The sequence below is a fragment of the Helicoverpa zea genome, chromosome 25 (assembly GCF_022581195.2).
Source record: "Helicoverpa zea isolate HzStark_Cry1AcR chromosome 25, ilHelZeax1.1, whole genome shotgun sequence".
NCBI lineage: Eukaryota > Metazoa > Arthropoda > Insecta > Lepidoptera > Noctuidae > Helicoverpa > Helicoverpa zea.
In genome coordinates this window covers 7,058,743-7,080,395 of record NC_061476.1, presented here as the reverse complement: position 1 = coordinate 7,080,395, position 21,653 = coordinate 7,058,743, and the positions used below count along the sequence as shown (strand labels likewise).

At 36.6% G+C, this 21,653-nt stretch overlaps 1 protein-coding gene across 2 annotated transcripts in view; it reads right to left on the bottom strand.

Moving 5' to 3' along the window:
* Positions 1 to 21,653, bottom strand: part of LOC124642796 (dual specificity tyrosine-phosphorylation-regulated kinase 2) — a 165,841-nt gene that overhangs the window by 12,157 nt on the left and 132,031 nt on the right. For both annotated transcript variants that reach the window (XM_047181449.1, XM_047181451.1), the window contains exons 2-3: positions 3,542 to 3,698; positions 2,618 to 2,803 (exon numbers count right to left, since the gene is read on the bottom strand). In XM_047181449.1, the coding sequence (XP_047037405.1) occupies positions 2,618 to 2,803; positions 3,542 to 3,698 (343 nt within the window). The remainder of the gene's footprint in view (positions 1 to 2,617; positions 2,804 to 3,541; positions 3,699 to 21,653) is intronic.

The following is a 21,653-nucleotide window of genomic DNA, read 5'->3' as shown; positions in this document are numbered from 1 at the left end:
GAAAATTCAACGATTATAGTTTTGGGAAATATATGAAATTTACAATATACCGCGTATTTAGTAACCCTATACTGAATTAATATAACATTACTTTTTAGTTGCTTTTGGCTTCAAACCAAAACGACGGCGACGTGACGTTTCCTTTCATTAATACATACAAATTACCTGTTTTCTCTAGAAGTCATAAATATTGTCGATTGACTATATGTTGTTATTTAACATGTACAAAATAAGCATGAAAGTAGTTCAGTGATAATGATTTGAAACGGTTTCTTTACTCTCCAAATTACGACAAAAATGATGAATTATGTAGTATTAAATATATACTGTTAAATAGCTACGAAGTAGCTAGTATTACCTCATACAAACAATTCAAGAGGTATTTTATAACAATTTTTTTGCTATTATATGCAAGGACAAGGGGATTATTCTTCCAATCTATCCATTGTAATAACGATAAAACTATGGATACTAATTCTTCTAAATTAAAAAAAACAATAACAATCCTAACTAATATTCTAAATGTGAAAGTAACTCTGTCTGTCTGTCTTTTCTTCACGTCTAAACTACTGAACCGATTTGTGTGAAATTTGGTACAGACATAGTTTGGAACTTGAGAAAGGACATAGGACACAAAGGACAGACAGAAAGGATAGACAGAAAGGACAAGGATAGTTTTTATTGCAAAGAAATATAAAAAGAATTAAAAAAAATATTCCGGACATATAGCGCCATCTATTGGTCAAACCAAAAATCTGCTGGAAGTCACTGTTCCACGCGAACGAAGTCGCGGACAAAAGCTAGTTACTACATATAGATTGATGATCCAAAGACAACAGCAAAGATGATCTATCAAATAAAATTTAACCGCATGACTAATTCCCTGTTCAGACAGACACCAGACAGACATACATTTTTAACATATTATACATATATAAATTACCCTGTGTCGTCCAATGAGTCAACATGATCTCATTCAATACTATAGATTTATCAAAATTAGCCATCAGCAAAGTATGCGGTTGTCAGATGATTCAGAATATTTAAGATTTGGTACATTCCTGGACGATTTGGTGAAAGTATTACGTCGTTCAGGAATGTTAGTAAACATATGATTATTGTGTTTATTTTTAGGTATGTCTAACAGATGGTTGCATCCCGAAATATGATGTTACGGTAATTGTTAAGCTTATTTTCTTAGAAGTAAAGCTCTCATTTTCATTAAGAGAAAATGTGAGGAATTTCTTGAAGCGCCACCGTTTTGAGGCACACCTATATTACACCCCGGAACGCACCTTTTAGTAGCGCTCCAGATAACAATTTACTATTAGGTGCGCTCAAAACGGTGGCGCTTCGAGACATACCGCGAAAAAGTAACTTTGCAGATTTGGTTAGCCCTATCTTTTAATGATATCGTTATTTAACAAAACTACCCCTAAACAATGTTCGTAATGTTAGCGTTAAATGTTGTATTTATATGATGGCCCACAACCCTTTCGCACTAGCGGCTTTTCCGGTCAGTTTTTACGCGCGGATCGTACGCCATTCGTCGGCCATTTGGAACAACTTGGTATTGGTTCAAACAATAGCAGCTCAAAGCGCTTGACAGAATTTTTATCACACAGAATATGACGCGGGTAAAAACCCGCACAGAAAATCCACTAGCACGAAAGCATTGTTTGTCTATTTTGTTTGTTACACATTTTGTCTGGCCGTCTCTATCTGAAGATAATAACTATGATTATGATTTCCGCTCTACATAAGCCGTGGTGAAATGCCGGTCAAGTGACGATAACGCAACCAGACGTGATAACCTTAATCCCAAAATGTAGGTTTAAGACAAACTTATTTTTGTATTGAAAGAGAGTTTAAGAAGACTTGTTAATGGTTGGCAAAAGGTGGCGCTATAATTAGGTACGTTTGCGAAAAGAAAGTTTAATTGATTTCGCTTTGGCTCTTAACATAACATTAAAGACATATTAAAATGTTTATTTACTGTGATTGTTACATAAACGTAAAACATATTTCATTTCAATTTCATTTGACGACCTCTGTGGCGCAAAGGTCACCAAGCCGGACTGCCGAATCTGAGGTCCCGGGTTCGATTCCCGGTTCGATCGACATTTGTGTGATGAGCATGCTTGTTGGCCGTGGTCCGGGTGTTACAATATGTATTTATAAATATGTATATATGTAGCTATATGTAGTTTATCAGTTGTGTTAGCACCCATAACACAAGTTAATTAATAACTTACCATGGGGCTAACCGACCGTGTGTGAAAAGTTGTCCCGACATTATGTCCCGACATTATTTATTATTTATTATTTCAATGCTTGGGAGCTATGTTAGACCAGATAACCTAACATCACTTTCACACGAGCGGATTTTATACTCGACCATTCCGAGGCGCGTAAAAAACCGAACGGAAGATCCGCTAGTGTGAAAGCGCTTTGTGGCATTTCGTGTAGATCAAACTGTTTTTTAAATAAATAAAAAAATCTATGAAGTTTACGAAAAAAATTGACTATGTATAACTATGTAACTACTAATGTTTTTTACATATTTTTCGTTTGTAATGCTGTTGGTATGCCAATAATAAAACTTTTAAATACTGACCTCCGCTAAGAACGGTAGTGCCATCAGCTAGTGTGGTGGCCGTGCAATACCGTGGAAGGCCCTTGCTGCTGATGAAGTTCTTGGACCTCTTGCCCTGTTCGATCAGCTTCTGAGGAGGCATGCCCAGGAGCTCGATGATGCACGCCATTTGGTCCGCTTCATCCTCGCCTGGGAGTAATGGGAACCCTGGAATTGTTGTTGAGATGGTTATTTTTTTGATTTTAGAAGTTCCGAGGTATAAAAACAAACTACGGTAGGTAGGTAGGGTAGGTAACTCAACTGTTTGTATATTCTTCTGTTAAATCCATACCTACTAATATTTATAAAGCTAAAGAGATTGTTTGTTTGCTTGGACGCGCTTATCGCTTGAATGCTACAAAGAATTGAGTATTGAGTAACGCAGGAATTAGGATAATATAGATAGCCCACTTGTCAAGGAAAAGCTTTAAGCTACTTTTTATCCTACTGCACAGAATAGTTCCTAAGGGAAGCTGGTGAAACGTGCAGTACACAGAAGAGACTTTATAAAAAGCCGCCGTGTAGACACAAATGATTAGTTTGATGTTATCAAATTGCGTCTTATCATAGATATGAAAAGCGTGACCTCAATATTGACTTCTACTAATTTAAAGTCATTGCACTGTTTGCAAATATTATTGTTTTGTACGTTATCTTAAGCTATTGCTTATAAGGAACAAAAATAATAAGATTACTGAATGTGAATGTGTCCGATTGCCGTCCCATCGGGCTATGAGAGTGAAGGCACAGAGAGTGTCTGCGCAAATGCTTGTGCATGTGCACTATAATATGTCCTGTGCAGTTGGCTAATCTCCTTACATGAGAACAGCCGCCATAGCCGATAATTGGCTAGGAGGACATAATAATTCGTGTCATGGAAGACTAAAAAAGTACGAAGGTGCTCACCTGTAAGTAGCTCAGCCAATATACAGCCTAGCGACCACATGTCGATGGGCATGCCGTACCTAGCGCCCATCATCACCTCGGGCGCCCTGTAGAACCTCGACTGGATGTATGTGTACACTCGTTGGTGCTCGTAGCACGAGCTGCCGAAGTCTATCACCTGGAAACAAGAGAAAAGCACTAAGTATACAAATATAATAGAACAATACCAAAATAAATTCTGTATCTATCTTTCATTTTGACAGACATTATCCTAATCAAATCCTTTTTCAAGGGCCGTGGGTGAAACCGCAGGAAATAGCTAGTAACCTTCAACCTATATCCACGTTTTTTATCCTCATAATGTGAACACATATACTTTGCTTTTTGATGAGAAATCATCAAATGAACCCTCCCGCTGTGGGTGCAGCGTGAGGGAGTGTCAGATTCTTACTAACTAAAACCCACCATGTTCCTTCTTAAGCACTTTATGTACGAGAGCCGCGGTAACTCTTACGGACTATCCCAAAGCCCTATGTTATATTCTAAGCTCCTCATTAAAAATGGCACAATTTTCCAACCACGGAAGACTTCTACGAAATAATTTTACCGTTCTAAAATATTTCTGCAAATATGTATGTCCTACCAATTTATGAATTTACACGTAATTTCGAAACATCAAAGTTCAAAGCGCTCCCATTACGGTGTTATGACTTGTTTATATTTTAATGTTATGTAGTAAAAGAAAATTGCACTTCAATTTCCTCGTTTCTTAATAAATTTGAGTGTGGGTCGTGTTTCAATAGAGTAGTAAGTTGTTTGTATGTAGTTCACCCATTTTATTGAACGGGTTAGTGAGAAGTGGGATTGTAGTACATAGTTTGTTGTTTAGCGTAAATATTTGATTACAATGGTAGGTATACGTGTTAATGTAGAAATGATATATTCATGATTGAGATGGCTTATTTTTCAGGTCTTTCTGTAAATAACATCATATCAGCCTTTTGTCATACAATAGGTACTGAACGTAGGCTTCTCATAATAAGTTTATGTTCTCATCATGTCATCCTAAATTATCACTAGCTATCATTTTCTTTTCCGCACTACAAGGACTTTACCTAGAGCATAAATTCAAATTCAAATATATACGCCTTGGCAGGCCCTTATGAAAAGTCAGACACTAATTGCATGGTTCGAAAAGGTGGATCCTATAAACATAAGACAACATACCCAATAAATAGTTCTAGAACTTTCCAGAAAGATATAGATTTAACAGATATTCAAGGAGAAACAAAAGATAGTAAAATAACAAAGTTCAATATAAAATAATTCGATAAACTTTAGCTTCATATTAACGAACGACGTGCGAACAGCTTACACTTGCTTGTTTTTCTGCGACGTAACATATTTTCTAAGATAATATTTATATTAGTTTTAGTTCGGAATAACATCATATTTTATAACGAAGCTTCCTTATTTATGGGAACTGCAGGCGGTTTATAATTAAGTTATGGGGAGCTTTTTTACATGATCCATATGCAGATTAATTTAATCTAAACTGTAGTGACAATATTTTATATAAAACATTTTTTTACAAATTATATTGGATACAAAGTAATTATTTGAAAAAAAAAGTCATCAATTTTCAAATATCTAGTTTACTATCATAATCATAAATAATATATATTACTACACAGTGCATAGGACCCATTAACTACTCTTTCATCTTTCACTTTTCGACGCCAAATTATAATTTTGTTTACATATTCAAAATTACTGTTGAGTGCCTTTATTGACAAACGCACCCTTCCAACATTTGGCCTAATTCCTACTTGTTTACACTTTCAGAGTATCCTCAAACTGCAAACTTTAAGTCGGCCGATAGTTGGTTCGGGCTCATAAATCAGTATGAAGATGAATGGAAGTACGCACGTATGGCTCAATTCTGCTAAAGTAATAGGGCCTTACTACAAAAACTTTAAACCCTGTTTTACACTTGTCTAATAAAATTTTGGCTGCAAAATGAACCATATGTCAACGTCATAATTTGACATTTTTTTAGACAAGGCATAAACTGACGTTTAATTGTTTTTGTGGTAAGACGGATAATGTCTCAGTTGGATATCAAATAAATCTCAATAGCAGTTTTAACCTTAGAGGATATTCTGCTACTAATATAAGACCGATCGTTTTCCAATGAAATTCCATTGGTTTACCATTAATCTTAGGCAAAACTAGCAGAATCAAGCCTCAGGTATTTGGCCGATATCAGACAGCCCAATAACTTTAATTGAATCCATGATTTTCTTAAAAAGAAATATTTCCTTCCGATGGGCCAACTATCGGCCGACTGTTTTGTCTGCAGTGTGCGATAGCTCGAATAATTTGTGTCAGGATAATCTAAAGCGTAATATTATTATGTGATGGCTTTGGAAAATGTTTCATTATACATTTTAATAGCATTCTGTTTACATTGCTATCCTTACGCAATATACATATATAGAATAATTCTGTCTGCCCGACTTTAATGAAAAAAACACTGTGGTACACATACTCTAGGGCTGAGAAAAGATATAGGCTATTTTTTACCCTGGTGCGGGAAGTAGCTTGTGTTAGGTAGCAGGGGAACCCTTTTGAAACGTGTAATTTAAGACAATAAAAGGGAGTCATGTTATATGTAATAGATTCCTGTGTTAATCAATAGGTCGATAAAAACGATAGAATGCAGGATGGCCATTGAATTGAATGAGGAACGCGTGCGCACACGCAAAGGCAAGGCAATGTTGCCACAGTGAGATAATTTAGTATTCCTATAATTAGAGATAGAATTTTTATATAGTGTAAAATAACAGAAATTGATCCTATTATTATACCTACAACGATTTTCAACTAAAAGTCAGAATCGATGGAAAATATAAATAAGCCGATTTTTATGAATTGAATATTTTTTTTTATGATTAAATAAAGAAATGGTTTATTGTTCTGAATCAAATTGTCAGGAAGAAAAAGAGACGCATAAAAAATTACAAATAAAATTGTCGAGTAAAATAATAATTTTACTAACAACAATAACTTCAATATCACAATCGAAAGTTACACACCATTTATCGGGAGTACAAACCACGCATATGGCAACTCTCGCGCATTGACGCACGCGCTTCAGAAGCGTACGATCAATGATCCATTGTCTACTGATTACGTTTGTTACTTTATCATAACTGAGGTCTTGGAATCGTACACAAGGCTTCACATATAAGGTGGGGCGAAAGAATTGTTTAATTAAATGAATTAGTATTGGTTTTTGCATGTATTATGTGATACACGAAATTGATTTATCCTTGTAACTTTGATAGGTTTTTGATCATCACATCTTAAAAATAAGGCCAAGATTTGACCCAGTATGTTACTTAGATTACTCACTGGGGCCTGTTTTGAAGAAGTTACCACGGCCCAGGTACACAAAGGGCTTCAGAAGGAACATGGTGGGTTAATAAGAGACTCCCTCACACACTCTGCACCTAAAGCAAGATGGGTCATTTGACGATTTCTCACCAAAAAAAGTAGGTATATCACTTAGGTAGGACATGATAAAATATATCTCCGGAAACCTTTATAAAACGAACATGGGCAGCTCCAACAACCCCTACAGTCAAACAGCTTGTAAATATCTAAGTTTATCGGTCAACTATACGCTTATTGCATTTTTCCCGTCTTAATCGTATGCAATTCTCAGAAGAGAATAAAAATAATATTCAAAAAAACAACCGATTGATTGCAACCATCTATCAAGGCATGATTAATAAGCACTTTTCCGTACTAAATAATTATGATAAGCAGACAGCGAAGAAACACAGGCAAGAAAAGCATCCAGAAAATTATGACAAATGATCTTTTAAATATTGTTCTCGATAACCGAAGACATAATGACGTCAATGGTATACCTATAGAAGTTTGTAGATGATGGTTTCCATAGAAAAATGCTTTTGGCCGAGGCCAATGCTTGGTTTTCTAAGAAGTGTTGGCCAAAATTGGCGAAGCTCCAATGATTATTGTCACCAAGTAGTGCATCATTTTGAAGACACAGGTTATGTTGTATGACCGCACTGTTTAGTCATAAAGTAATGATTGTGCAAATTAAATGAAGCTGTTGGTATGATTTGTATCATGAACGCGGGTGAGACTTCCTTGTGTGTGTGAATGAATATGCACGATGTCTTTGTATGCGTAAGTTCGAGAGCGCTCAGTAGTAGCCGAGTCGCCGTGTCATACAACGTCTATGTACATTTACACATACAAGCATGGCTTACCCGCGTTCGTGAAATACATATGTATTGCTTTGTGATATTATACGACAATCTGCGTAAATTAATTAGATGACGATAGAAATGTTTCTTTCTTCTAAGAAAGACAATGATAGTCGCTTTTGTGCCAAAATTGGTTTCAAACTGTCACATTAGTCACAACAAATAGGTAAGTACCTATATAGAATCAGAAATACAACAAATGAAATGAAATGATATGCCCCGTGCCTACGTCTCATATGCTTGTTCATTTTGCTGTTGTGTTGAGGAAACAAGATATGCGTGGAAAACATTACTTTTCTTGGCAGTCGGGTAATAAGAGAGTCATCAGATAACGACATTGGAGAAATACAAAACGGAGAAATTTTGGGGTTATTCAAAAAGTCTTTCAAAGCAAAATATGTATATGGAAACTATGAACCCAAAAAAAATAAAACCGAAGTTAATCGAACTAACCAATTTAAAATCTATTCAATTTAAGCGCCACGATAAACATTGCTCTGACGAAAACCAATATTTACTAACGCTGAGCCAAAAACTACAATTTTTCATACTCTTGCCAGTTTTTAACAGCACTAATTAGTAGCTAAACATTGTACTGAAAGATTCGGTTCCCCGAATTCGCCACATTTCCTCTTAAAAAAATAATTACGGTGTTTTTTTTTTCGTACCGAAATGATGAATGGTTTTTGGGTGAACGAAGATCATAGTCAGCGTTTAATAAGAAATATTACCGAACTACTATAAACAGTGTGTTAATGTTTTGTAATTTAGTAGTAGAAAGAAACGTTTTCTGGGAAATGAAGTTTTTCTCTTGTTTTGTTATAAGATAGCCAACAAGAAGACAATTCTAGCAGCAAGAGATCAATATCGATTTTATTGGTATGGTATCGGTTTTCTTCGTAATCGCAAAGATTCCTCTTAATACACTTGTAACCAGGTAAATTAAGAAAAAACATGGTGAAAAGTATGGTATCCGTAAGCAAAGCAGCGTTACACAGACATGGTTTTTCCATAAAAAACAAAAGTTTATCAGAAACGAAACCATAACAAACAGCGATGTTATTAATTATTATACTAAACTAGCATGACGTCACAATTACCAGTAAAATGTTTACTAAAACCGAGTTAACTACGGAATAACAGAACGCTGAGAGCTGAACCTTAGAATAGAAATCCTTTGTTGATACACACAGTAACCTGTAGGTACATGTCATGGAGAACAAAATGAATAGCGGAGATGTCATAATGCAAAATAACCTAGGAAAGTAGCGCGCCAAAATGCGAGTGTTCGGGAGACGAGGAACATTACTAGCTGCGCCCGTACACGCCTTCCATGGAACTAGCCCATAATTTTCAAAATAAAATAACCAATCCATCAAGATGAATCTTTGATCGGGTTAATTGGCAGATTGTGATATTTGACAAGGAACCCGAATGCGTCGTTAGTTCTAGTGAGTAATCGCCTTCCATGTGCTACTTTGACCTACAAGAATCAGCGTATCGTCCCCCTCGCTCTGATTTGGACCTCTTCTTAGATTCAATTACCGACACCATCAGTTCACTAGCAAAATGTGACCACTATATACTGCTTGGCGATTTTAATGTTAATATGTTGATCACCAGTTGCCAAACTCGGAAAGTCTGTGAATTTTTAAATTGCCTGAACCTTAAGCAATTAGTTGACTCCCCCACCCATTTCACGGATCATAGTCAGACGCTAATCGACCTTGTTTGCACTACCATAAACAACATATCTGTCTGTGTTGAACCATTCGGTTCAATACATGGTCACGCTTTGGTAAATTGCACACTTAATATAAAGCGTAGTAAGTATAAACCTCACACGGTGGCTTTCAGACCAATTTCAAAGATTAATATGCAAAGTTTTGATGATTGCTTGGCGCGTATAAACTGGGAAATCATTCGTGACTTATCAAATGTAAATGACATGGTCGATGCACTGAACCGGAATGTCGTGTCTGTTTTCGATGAGTATGCTCCAGTCAAGACTTGCTTGATCAAAGACCACTCATACCCATGGATAACAGATACGATAAAGTTCATGATGCATCTGCGTAATGAGGCCCTCGCCAAGTATCGTACAACTAAGTCGGAATCAAAGAAGGTATATTACAAACAATTAAAATCACTCGTGTCCAGTTCCTTATTTTATGAAAAAGTTGCATATTTTAAACAAAACATAAATAACAAAATTAACGACCCAAAAACACTATGGAAAAATTTGAAAAGTACTATATTGCCACCTAAACCACTCAATGACCTTCCAGTTCACTTTAGAGACCCTGATGAAATAAATTTAAATTTTTTGAATGTTCCTGGTAATCCAAACTTAAATGCAACTGTAAGTACCTTCTTTGAATGTCACCGCTTTAGTGATGCGAGTTTCTCACTACACCCGGTGAGTACCGAACAGGTTTTGCGATATTTTGGTCAGTTGAAATCGAATGCTGAGGGTTGTGACGGAATAACACTTGATATGCTTAAACTGACATTTCCGCATACAATAGAAGTTATCACAGATATTGTTAATAAGTCGATTGCCTCTGCAACGTTCCCTGACATCTGGAAAATTGCTTGTGTTAGACCCCTCCCAAAAATAAACAACCCGACGGAACTGAAAGATCTCAGGCCCATAAGCATATTGCCATGCCTATCCAAAATTGCTGAAAAAGCAATCTTTCAGCAGCTGTCGCAGTATTTGGATGCAAACAATATGCTTCCGGAGTTGCAGTCAGGCTTTCGTAAGCAACGTGGCACTTCGACCGCTCTGCTGGATGTGACGGATAACATCCTATCTGCACAGGACAAGGGCATGTGCACAATTCTGGTTTTGCTAGATTTTTCACGTGCTTTTGACTGCATTAATATTGAGTTGCTTCTCAGCAAACTAAAGTATTACGGATTTGACGATAATGCTATAAAATTGTTTAGGAGCTATCTTAGCAATCGGCAGCAGCGTGTTGAAGTGCGACTGAGCAATGGGTCAACCCTGACCTCGTCACTTACTCCCGTCAATAGAGGAGTTCCGCAGGGCTCAATACTGGGCCCCCTGATCTTCATTTTATACTGTGCCGACATTGTAAACTCGCTGGAGCGGTGTAGGTATCACATTTACGCTGATGATGTACAAGTTTACGTCTCGTTTGTTCCTGGCGAACATTTAAACGCTCTGAGAGATTTGAACGAAGACCTTAATAGGATAGCAAGTTGGGCAGAGGTCAACGGCTTGGTACTTAATCCCACCAAAACTAAATACATGATATTTGGTACAAAATGTCAGATTAGTGCCCTGCCGTCTACAATAGACGTTGTACTCATGGGTGAGTCGGTTGACCGAGTTAATGAAGCGCGTAATCTGGGTCTGACCATGGATGCGGAGTTGAGGTATGAGGCGCACGTGGCAAAGTCAGTGCGCACGTGTTTCTACCGGCTTAAAATCCTTTATAAAATAAGGCCTTATTTGTCGGAGGAATTGCGTGTGCAGCTGGTTGAGTCACTTGTGCTTTCTAACCTTAACTATGCAGACACTGTTTACGGTCCTCGATTGCTGGCACGAACGGAACGCCTGATCCAGAGAGTGCAAAATGCCTGCGCCAGATTCTGCTTCAAAATACCACCAAGAACTCACGTCACTCCCTTTATCAATGAACACTCCATCCTTAAGATGAAGTCACGCCGCAAGTTGCACTTGGCTTGCCTACTCTTTGGGGTCACAAAGTACAAAGAGCCATCCTATTTGTATAATAAACTCAGCTTTATTGCTACTAAGAGAGATCGCCCGGTACGACAATGCTCACAGCAACTCTCCACGGAGCCGCACAGCACTGCGGCCTTCAGAGGCAGTTTTAGGTACGCTGCTACTAAATGCTGGAACAATATTCCCCCGCCAATAAGAAATCTCAAAACACTTGGTACCTTTAGAACACACTTACGAAAGTTCCTTATTACATCACAAAAAAAACTAGGTATGACGATTTCAAATACCTCCATAATCTAGCGATAGCAGGTACCTGCCGTGATGCTGTTTCGTTGCCGTGTTCCGGTTGACTTGTAGTCTGACAAAACTAGTACTGGCAGATTGCATAATTACACATTTTTGCACTTCATTATTAATCTTACATAGTTCATATTCAAACACAACACACACAGAACATTAAACACTTATTTCAAATACACACAGCACACACCAATCATCTACTCGACGTCCGTGCGTCATTTTCGGGATCCAGCAGAATACCAGCGTCAGGTATTCTACCTGACACATGCTGAGCTGGACTCCCATTCGGTGCAAGCGTAAGACACTGCGCCACGCCGTTAATTTTTGTATTTTATGTTTGTCTTTCTACCCACTTCTTGTTTTGTTTTATTTCTTATTGTGTATCTTTATGGTGTCTTGTCGTTTGTCCGAATAAATGTTTTATCTATCTATCTATCTATCTATCTAGAAGGCTCCTGACCTACCTTCCTAATAGCATCTCCGCTATCTTTCCTTCCTCCATGGTACACGTTTGCGCAAGTCTCACTTTATTAGCATGTTTGACAAATCATTTCACCCACAATACACGTCATATCCTGAATCAAAACTAACTCTAAAGCCATCGGCATAAAATCGAAATTTGATTGGCAATCACAAAACGGGGCAGGTTGTTTCACAAATCTCAAATTTATGTCACCGTGGTATGACGTTAGGGATCCATGTGGTTCCGTATTCACGTGAAGGGAAACGTGAAACGTGACACGTAAATCGGTGTAGCTTTAGGCTTTTGGACGTAGGAGGCATTCCTGTTTACCACGATAGGAGAGAGTAACTCAATTATGTGACAGAGTGACGAGTGACGACAAACGAGTATTGTTTAGGAAATATTGGGTTGAAAGTTCCTGTAGCTATATTTGGTAGGAAATTCATATTTCAACACTTTCAAAAATACTTTCTTTCTACAAATCCTCATAATTTATTTGAATAAGTAAATTTATTTTTACACCATATGGCCCGATTGATTACACAGTTATTTCAATATATTACAGTATTTTTCACACCACGTGGTGTAAGTCAGCTCTCGTTCACGGCGGGCGTGACGCGTGGGCGCATCTTTTGTACGATCTTGGGAATCATTATAATCAATGCTGCGTGCATTCTTCAATAATCCTTATAAATACGGTCAAGTTCAAAACAATCTCCATTAGAAATTAGTAACGTATGTTTTGATTTAATTGATTTATTGTTGAATTAAAATCTGAATGGTATTGAGTAGAGGTCAGTCATAAAATTATGTTCAGACGCCTGGACTATGTCATCATCTGCCTTAGCCTTTTCCTAACTACTTTGGGATCGGCTTTCAGCCTATCTGCCTGTCTGAACTCGTCAGCCCAGTTAGCCGGGAAACACTATAGGTAACCGCTCGGTAAGACTGGTTGTTGTCAAATAATATGTTGAAATGACAGCCCACCCATTTAACGTGCCTTCTGAAACACGCTAAAACCCCTTCATGGCGAGATGGCCTCCCAGTGGTGTTGACCTCACCAGGTGACGGAATAAATATTCCCAAAGATTTTCTAATCTCTAAGGAATGCAATTTTTTGGCAACTCGTACTATTCCTTCTTTGTGTATAATAAAAAATTCTAAATGATTTGGAAAAACCGATATGTTTTGTCGATGATGCAGATCATTATGTATGATGAATTCCCACGAATTGGCGCATCCTACGTAAGTACTGATGAAAAATTACAAACTAGTCCTTGCATACGATTTCTTTCACGTCCCGTAGAAACAACCTCGTACATAAAGACCTATAAAGCTCATGTTCGATAAAAAGACTGTATCTGGCAGTCCTATCGCTGAAAGTTTTTATTTTTCAAATTGGACTTGTACTTTTTGAGTTTAGCGCAATCAACCATACAAACAATCAAACTTCTAAATATGCTGCATTGATAAATATTCATACATATTTAGAACATTTTCAGAAAGCAATTTTGTGTCCATTTTCCTTAAAGTTTTTTCATTGTTAAGTAAATGTTATACAAATGTTTCCGAGATGAAAACTTTACGTCATAATTCTTGGCTTTCTCGCTCAATTTGTTTATGAACATTGTTAGGCGAAAAGCTGTAATTTTGCTGTACAGTCAAGTGTAAATAGATGTGTACAAAAGCAAAAGTTTGTAGTTTTTTACAGTTATTCAGGTACTTATTGTCAATTGCAATACTTTTTGGAATAATTTGAACAATTCCAAAGATCCTGCTTTTATTTCCAACTAACACCAACTTTTTCACTCTGATATAAAGTGATTAATAAACGGTTTTGCGGGGCTAATACATAACAGAAAATGTAATAAAATAATTAATGAGGTATAATGTAAAAACATCCCAATATCAAAAAATTGGTAGTGTTGCTATCAACACTTGAGAGAAATCATCTTTCAATTTTGCAAATTATTTATACTTCTTTTCACGCTGATTGTACCAAAAGCTATAAAATACCAATTGTTCACTGTAACACATAATACAGAGATATTAACGTTCAGTATACAGACAGTAATAAGAAACGATTCAATTGATTAGTAAAAGCTAAAACTTTTGTAGCTTAAACATTGTAAATTAAATAGACTAGATGTCTTAATTCATTCTCATCTTTACCAATATTATAAGGCCTCAGAATTGGTTACAACGTGCTAATCTCAATAACTACAAGACCAATAGTATGTTCTTTATCGGGAAAGGATATAAGGCTACTTTTTATCAGAGTGAGCGAGCACTTTGTTCTTATGGGACATGGAAGAAATCGTTTGATACAATTTACTGTTAAAGACAGGATATCAAATTCACAATGTTAACTTCAAATACATTGACCCGTAACAAACAACCGTAGAAGATAAAAATATGAATGAAACAATAAATCCATTTAAAAACCATAAATATCTAAATCCGATTCCGTATTCTCCGAAATAAAAATCCTATTCGTTCCACGTATTAAAGTTGCCATGATAGAAAACAAACGCCCCGACTATTGTTTTAAAAACAACACTTCCTTGCTTATATTTATAACTTTCTGTTTAACATTGAAATTGTACTATACCTATTATTTACGAATTTAGAGTACTTGCACACTGAAAACTTTTAGTCGGCCGATAGTTTGTTTGGGCTCATAAATCAGTATGAAGATGAATGGTAGTACGCACATTAGTAAGATCAGGTATTTAGCCGGTATCAGACCGACAGAAGACTTTGATTGGATAAGTACATTTATTTTTATACCATACTAGCCGTTTTCCCGCGGTTTCACCCGCGTCCCGTGGGAGCTACTGCCCGCACTGGGATAAAATATAGCCTATCTTACTCGCAGATAATATATATAGCTTTCTAATGGTGAAAGAATATTTAAAATCGGTCCAGTAGTTTTTGAGTTTATCCATTACAACCAAACAAACAAGCAAAGTTTTCCTCTTTATAATATTAGTATAGATGTCCCAATAGATACAGTAATTTCAATATATTATGGAAAAAAAAAATGTTGTCGACGATCGGGTCAACTGTCGGCCAACTGTTTAGTATGCAGTTTGCGGCTACTATAGTTGGTTGTTATTGTTTATAATACACCATGTATCTATGAATGGTTGAAGGTTGATACATATCATATGGAGGAAGTGAAGATTTTCATGTCTGAATGCTGGAATGCCTTTTATATTTCAATGGTTTAATCCCATGTTTATCTAACTACATAGACAGGGATAGGATAAGGATCCCAATTTGATGTTCCATTCTTACTTCACTATCAAACGCCTGACAGGTAATATTTTAAAGCAATATCTTCTTTCACACATAAGAAACTGACTGACTTTACATGAAACTTTTTACCCTAACAGAATACTTGTTAGTTCGTTTGTTTAAGGTTTTTAATACAGCACTGAAAAACATTCCACAAAAGCCTACCAAAGTTCATACGGACCAATCACTAGCACATCGTAAGGTTTCTGATATTTTTTGGCACCTCTTAACAGATTATTATTTGCGGGTGTGTAAGATCGAGACACTTTATCCTTTAAGTTGTTCCCTCAGGACATAAGTGCATCCGAGGGCAACAGCTATCCAAGTATAATTTAATTTCAACTGCATTAAAATTATAGGAGAATTGCTATATATGCAGTAGTCAGAATTTCGGGTAAGCATCGCGTGCAACCTACATTGTGCTTATTAGTATCCTAACGTATAATATCGTTATGTCACTCTAACCTGATTTGGCGTCCAAGGAAACTGCTTTTAGAGCATATTATATGCGTATATATGTATTTATTTAATAACCCGCCTTTGGGCTTGGGAGTATATGGTAAACTATTGAGACTTCCTCATAAAGAAATCTATCTGTTAAGCGATCCCTAGATATAACATTGTGCAATATCACAGTAAAATATTGTGCAATTAAAATTTAATAAAATATTAATTCTAAAAGCCAATGAACTTGCACAATGTCATAATATGGCGCAATTTAAATGGCCATTTAGGGAGCGCCTTGCTCAAATCTACATGAAAATTCATTCCGTTTATGGCGAATTAAAAACAGTGTCCAATATAATATGTAATTATTGGCACATTATACATATCAAAATGTAAATACGAAAACGTATATCAAGATAGCAATTAAGCCTAATAAGATAAGTCCATAATTAACTTCAGACAGATTATGCTTTTAAAGTAATTTCATGCGCATAAAATATTCCAAGCTGAGAGGAAATGATGGATACTCTAAATTGCTTAATACAACATCTGTGCCTTAAATCAAGATAATTTCTTCTTTACATATTTTTTATGTAATATTCCGACATATAAGTGGATTATAAAGCACAGGAAAAAATATGAGAACCTTTTCGAAGTCGGTTAATCACACTGACATGAATCGTGGCTTGTTTTCAAAAAAGTATAGGGGAAAATTGCATTTAATACAATCACGTTAATAACTTACATCCCTTTCACAATATTACGAAACTCTAAGAAAGTTTAACTCCTCTGTTTGCTGTTAAAAAAAATTAGAACAACCCTAACTCGCTGCGGTGGCAATTTCCTGCCAGACTATTTCCACGACACTAAATTAAAATCTCCCGGGTCTAATTAATCTCCTGCAACGTTTATTTAAACAAAGAAAACCAGGTCAAGAAAATGAAAACCGCATGAAAAAAAACTATCAAAATAACCTTGGCAATTAACAAACGTCGCGTCGTTACAAATAAAGTTATACAATAGTTGTCATCATCATCTGCTTAGCTTTTTCCCAACTATGTTAGGATCGGCTTCCAGTCTAATCGGATGCAGCTGAGCACCACTGTTTTCAAGGACCGCCTGTCTGATCTCCTCAACCCAGTTACCCGGGCGACTCAATACCTCTAGGTAAGACTGTCAGACTTACTGGCTTCTGACTATCCGTAACGACTGCCAAAGATGTTCAATGACAGCCAGGACCTACAGTTTATCGTACCCTCCGAAACACAGTCATTGATGTCTAAGATATACTTCGAAGGTACATACAAACTTAGAAAAGCTGCATTGGTGCTTGCCTGACCTGGAATCAAACCCAACAATGTGAGTGTTCACACTTCAGATGTTGGTTCTTTATCCACCACGACTAGTTATTCAATAGTTATATGAGACAATAAAGTTAAAAGTCCAACCTTAATGATTCATCGTGAAACGTAACGTTACGTGAGATCGAGACAGATGTGGGCTACGACCCCGATGCGAGCGTGAAAAGAAACGTAATTAAGTCGGCTCCAAACAGTCGGGACTTTGTAGAAGAAAAGTATATAAAAAATCAACTGTTTTCACGGGAAGCGCCACTGATTTGAATAATTAATACTGTGGAGTATTCTGTGAATTGGTGACGAATATATTCGTCACGATTTTCGTCTTGGAGTTCGGGTTGTGACAGCGTGTGACAGATTGGACAGATGCCGGTGCGTTACAGATGTGTGGGTGCGCACTAGTTTTCCATTTTCCAATCGCTAAAAGTTCCTTAATCCACGTATTAGCGATTCTTGTTATTAATTCTGGAGCACTTTGTGTGGGACCCTTTCCAGTTATGTTAAATTTTCTTTTCCTTTGAAACATGACTCAATTATGAATTCTAAGCTCAAGTTGGGTTAAATTACGCAGAAAAATATATACGGGGAAACGCTGAAATGATGAAATAAAAAGGTTAAGTTTCCTTATTATTTCTTGGAATTACCTAACATGTCTTTTATATCATGTTTCTGACATTTGCATAAATTGTTGTATATTGAAAAATTATGGCTTCCAGATACTTAGAAATTGGTGCGTATTACTGAAACATAAGGCCCGAAATTATATTAAAAGTCCTCAGTCCCATCGTAAGCCTTTTAACCGACTTCCAAAAAAGGAGCTGCGTATCACAATGCACTCAACGCTTAGCTTAATTAATTAAAATGTTTTTATATAGTAATTGTAACAACAATACATATTATTACTACAAACGGTCATGACAAGTTTATACGGGCGATAACCGCACGTGCTCCGTTACGCAATGTCACCGGCGCAAGAGTTGATTCATTGATTGATATTGACACTTTTATGAGCACTCGTGTGGAGTGAGGTAAGGTTTTTATTTCAATGAAAACATATAAAAATAGTTAGTAAAACAATATATTATGTAAGTAAATTATGTAACTATTGTAGTTGTGGTTTCAAAAGTAAATTCAGAAGCTGCCAATTATCTTAAAAACGGTCGATATTTCTTCATAAATGGTCTTCACAGATATTAAGAAATATGACGAAGAAAAATGTCATTAGGTATATATTATAGATAAAGTGGACACGTGATCTATTACTATTTGACTTAAAGCCACGTACAAAATAGATTCATAGCTATCTATTAATTTCAAAACAAAGCTATGTATGTATACAGTCCTCATCTGCCTAGACTTTTCCCAGTACCAGTGTTTAACAAGGAGCGACTGCCTATCTGATCTCCTCAAGCCAGTTACCCGGGCAACTCAATACTTGATAAGACTGGTTGTCAGACTTACTAGCTTCTGAGTACCCGTAACGACTGCTAAAGATGTTCAACTGTATGTACACAGAAAGTATGTGTAAACACATCATCATCCTCCGAGCCTTTTTCCCAATCATGTTGGGGTCGGCTTCCAGTCTAACCGGATCCAGCTGAGTACCAGTGCTTTACAAGAAGCGACTGCCTATCTGACCTCCTCAACCCAGTTACCCGGGCAACCCGATACCCCTTGGTTAGACTGGTGTCAGACTTACTGGGTTCTGACTACCCGTAACGACTGCCAAGGATGTTCAATGACAGCCGGGACCTACAGTTTAACGTGCCATCCGAAACACAGCCAATGGTGTCTGAGATATACTTAGAAAGTACATACAGACTTAGAAAAGTTGCATTGGTACTTGCCTGACCTGGGATCGAACCCGCGCCCTCATACTTGAGAGATTGGTCCTTTACCCACTAGGCCACCACGACTTTATGTAAAGTATGTGTAAACACAGAAAAACTATATTTACCAACAAACGGTTTGAAAGATCTTCTAAGAAGACATCATGGATTTTAGTTCCTCACTAAAAGGCGTTTATGCGGTTTTAAAGTGTAGTGCTAATAAATTAACCGACTTGGTTGTAAAATATGTATAAATATTTTGCTGTTGAACGCGTGTCTATCGATTTGAAGAACGTGAAAGTATGAAATCTTAAAATGTACAAGGAAAACGAAAACCAATGTTAAGTAAACAATAATAGAGTGTTTCAGGAAAAACAATAGTTTTAGCTTTGTCTAAAATTTGTTTTTAAACCAACCTTATTTACTTCTCATAATCCTCACTGTCCACTTATATAATAAACGCGAAAGTAACTGTCTGTCCGGCTTTTAAGCCAAAACTACCAAAACCGTCTGAAAAAGGACCATTTTATCAGGGTACGGGAAATAGTTCCCTCAAACTGCTGGTGGAACCGCGGGAAGAGCTGGTTGTCCATAACACAGTTAAAACAACTACAAAATCAATTAAGAACTAATCAAATAAATAGACAAGCGACTTCGTCTCTTATAATTCAGCGATGAAAGTCGAAGTCCAATAAACTATAGTCTAAAACTTACGTCATTATGGCAACTAAGTCGGTATAGTCCTATAGCTTTGGCAATCTTATCTGAACTTTCTTAGATAGGCTTTTAATTCGAGACGGTTTGAGCGAAAACATTTATCACCGAAGTAATTAATATGGCATTAATTACCACGCAGGTGCATGTAAACAAATAACTGTCGGTTACCAGATGTTGTAACTGAACCTCAATTTATTTAACAAACATTGAAAATGTAAGTTCCCAAAACTTATCGGAATTCTCGTTAAGACTATTAAATATTATGTTTTATGATTTTAAAACATTTAGGTTTATCGATTTTGTGTAACCATATGAAACGGTTAAGCATCCTAATTATATAACGTTATGGGTTGTGTGACACATTTTTCTTTATGTCATAATTTTATGGCGTCCATGAAATGTTCCTAAACATGCGACATGACAGCACACGAATTTTTATGACGCTAAATATTATTACACATCGTTTTTCATTCCCAAATTGTATATATATTACACAAACATGCACTTAAGAACATGTTGGGATAATATTAAGTTACCAAATAACCGCAGGAGAGATAAAACGTGTTTTTTCGTCCGTATTTTTATACTTAAGATCCTTTGACATGAATCAGCCCACAAATAAAGGATGTCGATTTCAAGGAATCGCGTTGGTGCACCTTGCGAGAACTTCAAATTATGTTCACGCCTCTCCAATTACGGGTTTGGGCAATCAAAGATTTAATAAAAATACGCATTGCCGAGTTCACTTGTCGCAAAAGGTTAAATCTGTCCGCCATGTTTGTTAAAATGGCGGTATCTGTCAAAGTTTTAAGGCTGCGTTCGAAAATATCGCGTTCGGAGAAAAAAAAGAATGAAATTATACTTTTTTTTTTTTTTAACATGTCGTCGAGGAGTTCCTGTTACAATGTCGTTATCCAATAAAATTGTGACTGTATGCGCTTTAACGAAGTGTGTGTCGGGAAAAAGTTAATGGTGATTGAATGAGGACGAGCTCGCCCGGGTGGTCTGAAGATCCGCAGCTGATGTGGACTGAATCACTTTTTTCTTAGGGTTGCCAACAAAATTAATGGACCGTCGCCGTAATGCAGGCAGCCCCGAATCTGTTTTCGAACATAAAAGTTTACTCCGATATATTTTTTCTGTAATTCTTTAGCCAACGTTTAATTAAGGAAACAGTTATTTGCTATAAAACTTCCGAGATTCAAATGAAAAATAAAAAACTTGCTAAATAAGCAAACTGCACCCATCAGACTCCGAGGAAAATACTAATATCCAGTCAAAAGTCTTTCTGCTTTGCTTGCAACCGAACCGATTTAAATAATTTTCTAACTACTTTGGGTTACGGGCAAAACCGCGTAATCCAACTACCTTCTGAATTATAAATGGAAACTTAACCAGTAGGTACACAAGAGGCATGCAATTAACAATACCAACGTTCCGTGAACAAGAATAAAGTTTTAAATGTGTTAACTATTTATCTCCAAAGAGAATTTATTACGACATTTTCACAGAATAGCTAAATTATTTAGTTTAAAGCCTTGACATAGTGGACCCAGAGTAACGTGTGATCGTAACACTGTTATAAGAAGGGCAATAAACTACACCAGATCAAATTAAATGAGGCAACGATGGTTATTTTTAGAAGTTAAATTGAGACTTGTTTGAATACTAACTGCGGATTTTTTGTGTCTGAAAAACAT